Source organism: Neltuma alba, unplaced genomic scaffold, assembly GCF_004799145.2.
Source record: "Neltuma alba isolate B1F8T4 unplaced genomic scaffold, ASM479914v2 tig00010339_pilon, whole genome shotgun sequence".
Taxonomy (NCBI): domain Eukaryota; kingdom Viridiplantae; phylum Streptophyta; class Magnoliopsida; order Fabales; family Fabaceae; genus Neltuma; species Neltuma alba.
This window is the reverse complement of record NW_021635249.1, coordinates 1,098,753-1,105,796: the sequence shown is the minus strand read 5'-3', so window position 1 is coordinate 1,105,796 and position 7,044 is coordinate 1,098,753. Positions and strand designations below refer to the sequence as shown.

The 7,044-nt window shown below is 32.7% G+C and overlaps 1 protein-coding gene across 1 annotated transcript; it reads right to left on the bottom strand.

The window, feature by feature from the left end:
* Positions 1–1,808: 1,808 nt before the first annotated feature.
* Positions 1,809–4,835, bottom strand: LOC114755777 (pectinesterase 2-like). Its single transcript, XM_028944645.1, has 2 exons — positions 3,968–4,835; positions 1,809–2,488 (listed from the first exon to the last, which is right to left on the bottom strand). Exons 1-2 carry the CDS (start codon positions 4,833–4,835, stop codon positions 1,809–1,811), a joined length of 1,548 nt encoding a protein of 515 aa, XP_028800478.1.
* Between the last annotated feature and the right edge of the window lie 2,209 nt (positions 4,836–7,044).

Below are 7,044 nucleotides of genomic sequence, written 5' to 3'. Positions count from 1 at the left end.
ATTGGTAATGTTGCTGCCCTTTTGATGGTTTGTGATGTTAGGATTTGTTAATTGTGGAGAAGAGGAACAAGGTCAAAGAATCAAAGAGTATTGGATTAACATAGTAAGATTTAATTAACTTTAATGTTAAGTGTTGCATTCATTGCTATGTAATTTCATGTGCTATTATGTGGTTGAGCTAGATGATGATGATGATGATGATGATTGTGTAGCTATACTCCTTGCTTTAGGTGCCTTGGCTATTGCATGCTAGAGTGTTACATGTATGAGGTAAAGTAGTTCCCTATTAAAAGCAAAAAGGTTGGAATGCTCGTAATTAAGGCATGTTAATATTTTAGTTGATTGATCTTGCTATTGGGATTTTATTGGAATCTCATCCTCCATATGTAACCTAACATGTTAGGAGCTGAATCATCAAAAGGGAGGCTATAAATCCAAGGATAAATATGGTGATGAACCATGAGGAAACAGTTACATTTTGGATTATGTATAAGTTTGATGCTGTAACCCTAAGTAGGATGCCAATTTCGAGTCACATTTTTATTAAGTTCTCGAGGGAATTTCTTCACAAAATTTGGTATGCTTAAAGTTCATGTCATGAGCTTTAAATCAATAGGCAAAACGTTAAAAATAGCCAACTATATGATTTTTAATTATTAAATTTAAGGCCCAGAATCTGGAAAAAGAATTTTTACAAAAAGGACAGAGATGACTTTCACAAAAACCTGACACTTTTTCAAATGGAATTGGTTCACAAGATTATTTTTCCTTGAAATAGCATTCAAAGAGCTTTCTATAGAATTTTGATCAACTCTATTTCAATTTTTTTAGATTAAGTTATGATTTTTCGAAATTAGACCAGAACACTAGAATTTTACCAAATGAACAGTAAAAATCCGAAAAGCAGCGTTCTCAACGTCCTAAGTGAGATTTTTGAGCCCAAAACCATCCAATGTAGTCTAAAATGGTTCTGAGTGAACTCTAAGTCATTCTAGAAGTAAGGTGTACCACCTAAGAAGGCTTCCAAAGCAGAAACTATGGCCTTTGCCGCAGTTTGTGTAGCGGTTCTGACAAACCGTTGTAGAATTTGTAGTGGTTTGTTAGAATCGTTGCTATAACTGATGCAGAGTTTGTAGCGGTTACATATAAACTGCTGCAAACTCCTGTATTTTGCAACGGTTCAGTTAGAACTATTGCAAAATTTGTACCCAATAATTTTATTTTGTGGTGGTTTTATTTTAACCACAGCTAATGCACAATCAACCACTGCAAACGTAAATGTCAAAATCAAACTGTTGTATATTTGTACTGGTTTTTTTTTGAACTACTGCAAATTCTGGTATTAGTAGCGGTTATTTGAAAGCGCTGCAAAATAACCGCTACAAAACACTGTTTTTTTTTTTTTTTGTAGTGCTACTAGTCCTTGTATTTCATACTAAAAAGAGCATCATTTAGATCATTATAGCCAAAGCTAGGACGTGGTCCCCCAATGCTCTTCAACATAACCAAAGATGCTTTTAAGATGCTTTTATCAAAGTATTAAAGTACATATTGAATTTTTCATCACCGTCATAGAATTATTAAAAGAGAAAAGACAAAATAATAAATAAAAAAAGAAAAGATAACATCGACATTTTTTAATATTAAACCGATATGCATCTTTGACACAAATATTCAACAATAATATTCAATCTTGTTTAACAATTGAAACCTGTATCAAGGATCTCCTTTATTTTTCTTGTTTCTTTTCCTGTTTTAATTTGCTTTACAATTATTAACAACCACAATAATTAAGAGTGAAACTCAAATTAAAGACCCGAAGTGAAAGGCACACCAGTGGCTGGTAACCATGAACCTCCAGAAAGAAAACGGCCAACAGTGAACTGTGAGGCCTCAGAAGCACCAATCACACGGTAACCCTTCCACTTAACCCTATTTGAAGTTGAAGAGCCAGGTCCTGTATTTGCATACTCAGCGTAATACACAGTGTCCAAAGCAAAATTACCACTCCACGGCGTCCACCCTGCTGGGTCAATCAAACTGCCAAGAGAACACTTCATGAACACTGTCCTTGAATACTTCTGCCATGGCCTTCCAAGGTAAGACTCAACGTTGTTCAAGTTGAAGTCCAACGCGCCAGTGACCTTAGAATTGTGAACAATGATGCCGGTGTTCTGATTTGGATCAGTTCGGCCTTGAGCTGTGAATGTGATGGTCTTTTGAGGAGGAGTTCTTGCATACAGATTGCAGTTTTGTAGAACAGCAGCTGCGTTACCAAAGATGAAGTCAACTGTGCCGTAAACGTCACATTCCCTGTAGAATTGTCTTTGGGAATGCACATAGAGTGTGTCTTGGTATCCCTCAAAGCTGCATCGATAGAACACTGAGAGATCTGAACCTGATCTGAGTGCCACGGCTTGGTGGTTTGATGGTCCAGCTGTGTTTCTAAATGTCATGTCTCTTGCAATAAATCCATCTCCCACAGCAGCTGCACAATAGTCATGTACAATACATTATTTATTATTATCCACTTTTCTATGTACTGTTCTATTCCCAACTTTCAAATCCATTATTAAGACAATTCAAAAAATGAATGTACTTATAAAAGAGAATACTATTTCTGGGTTCTTAATATGAAAGCTACTTATTTATTTGGGCAGACTAAAGCAATTAAATAAATTAGTTAATTATAACAAATAACATAATATTGCTAAAATGACCTTATATAAAATTAGATTATGATAAGTTTACAATGAATTAAGTAAATTAATTTTTAAAAAATAATAAATATGAGAAATAAGACGATCCTATATTTAAAATCAAATTTAACTTCCTAATTAGCATCTATATTATTAAGGACCTATGAGAGTAATTTATTCAATGCAATAAATTCATGGAAGAACTAGGGAAATTCTTTGCGTATAAATCTTTGTCTTTTCAAATATACCCCTAATTAAATGGATTAATGGTTAAATCATTTATTAAATGTTAGGGGAAAACTCATTGATAAGGAGTACTATCTAGAATTACCCAAAAAAAAATAGTACTATAGAAAAGGACAAAGGTTGTTAGATACTGTGTATTATAAAAGGAGATGGAGGGAATATATAATATTATATTAGCTTTGGCTATACCTACCATAAATTTTTTATTAATAAGACTTATCTGTTTCTATCAACGAATTCTATTTGCATGTTGCTTGGTCAAATGACAGAGCTTTGATTTCCCAGAGTAGTTATCCCCCCGGGAGGGGGGGGCGGGGGATATAATCGTCGTTGATCATAAAATTATAAAATTATTATTGCATCTTCAATGAATATGTCATTGAAGAAAGGCTCAGAGGGAAGAGAAAAGTATATATGAATGATTTTTCTTATAATACACAGCTCTAAAAAAATATGAAACTTCAAGGTCATACTTTTTTTTCCTTAATAATATCACATTTGCCTTCTTATCCTCCAATTATATATATATATATATATATATAGATATATATATTTTCTAGGCGACTCACTTTACCTTATACTTTTTTTTTTTTACCGGAAACTTTACCTTATACAATAGGAATAATTATGTGTGGTTTTTAATATTAATATACACATCAGATATAGTTCTTCTAATTTTTTTTATCCACAAGATTTATTATTTATGTAAATCTTTTCTACACAAATCAATCATTGTCAGCAATGCATGTCATATTTTGATTACAGAGGCTATTTATTTTTCTTTTTCTGAATATAATAACCCTTATATTCCAGTACTACTGTAGCCTTAATACCTACACCGTTTAAATTTTAGTTACATGATGTAGATATATTCACCGACGATTTTGTTAGCATATAGTTATCACTCCCTATTAATTGATATTTCCTTTACATCTATGAATAATAAAATTATGTGCAGTATATTAGTAGTTGATTACCAGAATATAAAAAATAAGTAAATAAAACAACTTGTTATTACTTACCAACAGTAGCTGAATGGAAGGTTGTAGTGCCTCCTCCAACACTTTTGCTACCCGTGATTATAGTCTTTCCAATGCCATCTCCCGACAACATAATATTATTCCCTTTTATCTCAACTTGTTCATTGTAAACTCCTGCCTTCACAAATATAACATACCTTCCCTTATTACTCTTTGGTGCAGCATCTACGGCCTCCTTCAAGGTTTTATACTTGCCAGAACCGTCTTTGGCCACCACGACATTAGCTTGAGAAGCCGGTGAGGCCACCTGCAACAGTTTCCGGTCACCGGGCTTAACCCAAGAAGGCAACCCATCTTTGAAACTTGGCGGAGCGTATAGAGCCTTGTTAAGAGATAAGGCATTGCTTAACAACTGAGTAACATTATCATACATCAAAGGCAAAACATAGTCTGTAACTCCGAGGTCGTAAAACCCAAGTATGCACGTTTCGAGGTTGGTCAAGGCTGTGCTAAGCCATGTTTGAGCATCGACTTGGGTACATTTGGAATTAGGGCTTGCAGTTTTTGAGATCCTATTGATGGTTTGCTGATAGAGCTCAAGGCAATCAGACCAAGCAGCTTTCTCACGTGCGTTCCTACACTTAGGGCCAAGTGAGAGAGTCTTGGTTAGGCCCTTTTGAGCTCTATCAAGGGCAAGGTGGACTGAAAGTTTGAAGAAATCTGATTTTTGCTTTATGGGTTTATTGTAAGTTTTGGAGCTCATCAAGAAGTATTCACATGGCTGAGGGTTAGGGGTTTGGCTACACCATGGCTTGACTTCATCTAATGAGTAGCCATAGGCACAAGAGGAAAGCAGAAAGGGAAGAAGAAGAACAATAACAAACATACTTGGTGAACGAACCACATCCATTGGAATAATGACCAGCAAAATAATTCTGTATGGCTTGTGGGACACAAGACGTGGAATATTATGACGAGATATGGCTTTGATTGTAGGATCTTCAAAAATTTTCTGCCTTTTATAGATAGGGGATGAACCCCTACCATTTCTTATTATGACAAATAATTATTGGAATATATATATATCTATATAAAGAAAGCCAGTTCATGGTGATCAGGTACCACTGTTTATGCTTTCCCAGGGCCTTTTCTTTTCCTATTATTTTATTTATTTTGCTTTTCATTAGATGTGCAAGCATGTTTCATGACAAGCTATATGGTGTGGAAATAGAAAGGATGATAGATTTGTTAAAGTCTTTATAGATCCCCAAAAAAAAAAAAAAATTAAAGTGGTTGTGTTTGACTTTGCATGCCTTTGAGGTAATAACCCGCAGGAGCCAACCAAAAGCGTCAAGAGCTTAGAATATTATGTCTATTCCTTTATGCATATGATTATGTGTGATTAAATATTCCTATATATGATTAAATATTCCTCTACACACACACACACACACTTCTTACACATCCCACGGCCAATAGTTTGTCAATAAGAATAATATGTATAAATCCATATTAATTAATTAGTCAGAAACCGATACCGCAATGAAGTTTATGCCTATTTACTATTGACCTTCACAAAAATAGAATAATATAAAATTAATAAAACCAATACAAATTTTTAAAGCAAACAATTGTAAAATCAAACTATTATACAGAAAAATACCTGAAATATATATTTGAGGTAATAATAAAAACTACACGAAGCTATTTTGAATCTTATCTTGTTGTAATCATACACACAATTGTTTTTAGAAATTCAAATACTTTACTCCAATGTTATTATTATTATTTTTAATATAAGTGCTCTTCACAAATCACAATATGTGAATATTTCAGTTAGAAATTGAAATTAAAATAATGCCTAAGGTAAGCTTTGTATTCCAAAGAGGCTAGTATTCATTTTGATGACAAAAACTTTGTACGAAGAGCAACTTATTATGTAATTTAAACAAAGATTCTAGAAGAAAATTTAATTAATTTCTTCATAAGATTTCAAAACTCAACTTTATAATCATAGAACTTTGTTGTGTCACAATAATAAAAAAGGGCAAATGACATTTAATATCTTTAGAAAATATTAATTATAATTAAGGATTTTGAATTTTTAATAATTCTAAACAAGTACCATGGAAGTTACTTGAAGTCAAAATTCCTGTGACTTTTTAATAAAACTCTAGAAAGAATAGAGAATGAGAGAAGAGGAATAAGGAAAAAAAAGAAGACATGAGTATTTATCATTCCATTCAAGGTTTGAATACATGATATATTGTCTCTATTTGTGGGTACAGTTTTACATCTTTAATCGAATTTACAGATTACATACTCCTATTGTGGGATATAAAGATAATAGGAGATAGAGGAGATGATAGGAGATAGATAGACATTCACAAAGATATTTTTATATTCATAACATTCCTCCTTGAATGTCCTTATATATGAACGTGCCTCATTAAAAAATTTTAACCAGGAAAAATCCAGTGGGACAAAAACCTAGTAGAAGAAAAAGTATATTATTCAACGATATACTATGCAGTGTGGCATCATTAAAAACATTGTTAGGAAAACCCAGTAAGACAAAATCATAGATAACAAAAAAAGAGTACAAGTGTGTATCAACTTTCCCTCTTGACAACATTGGTTGACATTTTCAAGCCGATTAAGTCTAATATAACGAACAAGCTTTCAAATGTTGTAATGAGATAAAAATGTCAAATATTGATTTCATAATTTTTTTAAATCATGAGACAAATAATCCCATTATGCTCTACTGAAATATGGATCACATTGTGATCTCTTGACATAAGGATTAGACAAGGATCCTTCATCTACAAAGCAAGTAAGATTAGTTTTGAGTACATTTAGATAAAATAATATCACATCCATAGTACCCTTAAAGTAATAAAGAACACGCTTAGTTTCATTCCAAAATCTTTATGCTCATGAAGAACTATATCATACTAATTGAAAAATAATATATCAAGCTGTGTGTAGCTAGCTAGATACATAAATTCTATAGTGACACTAAGATATGATATTTCTAAACCAAGTATTTATTCATCACCTTTTGGAGGTCTACATGAATCTTTAGTCCACATCTAAAGATCTTACAATTATCGGAG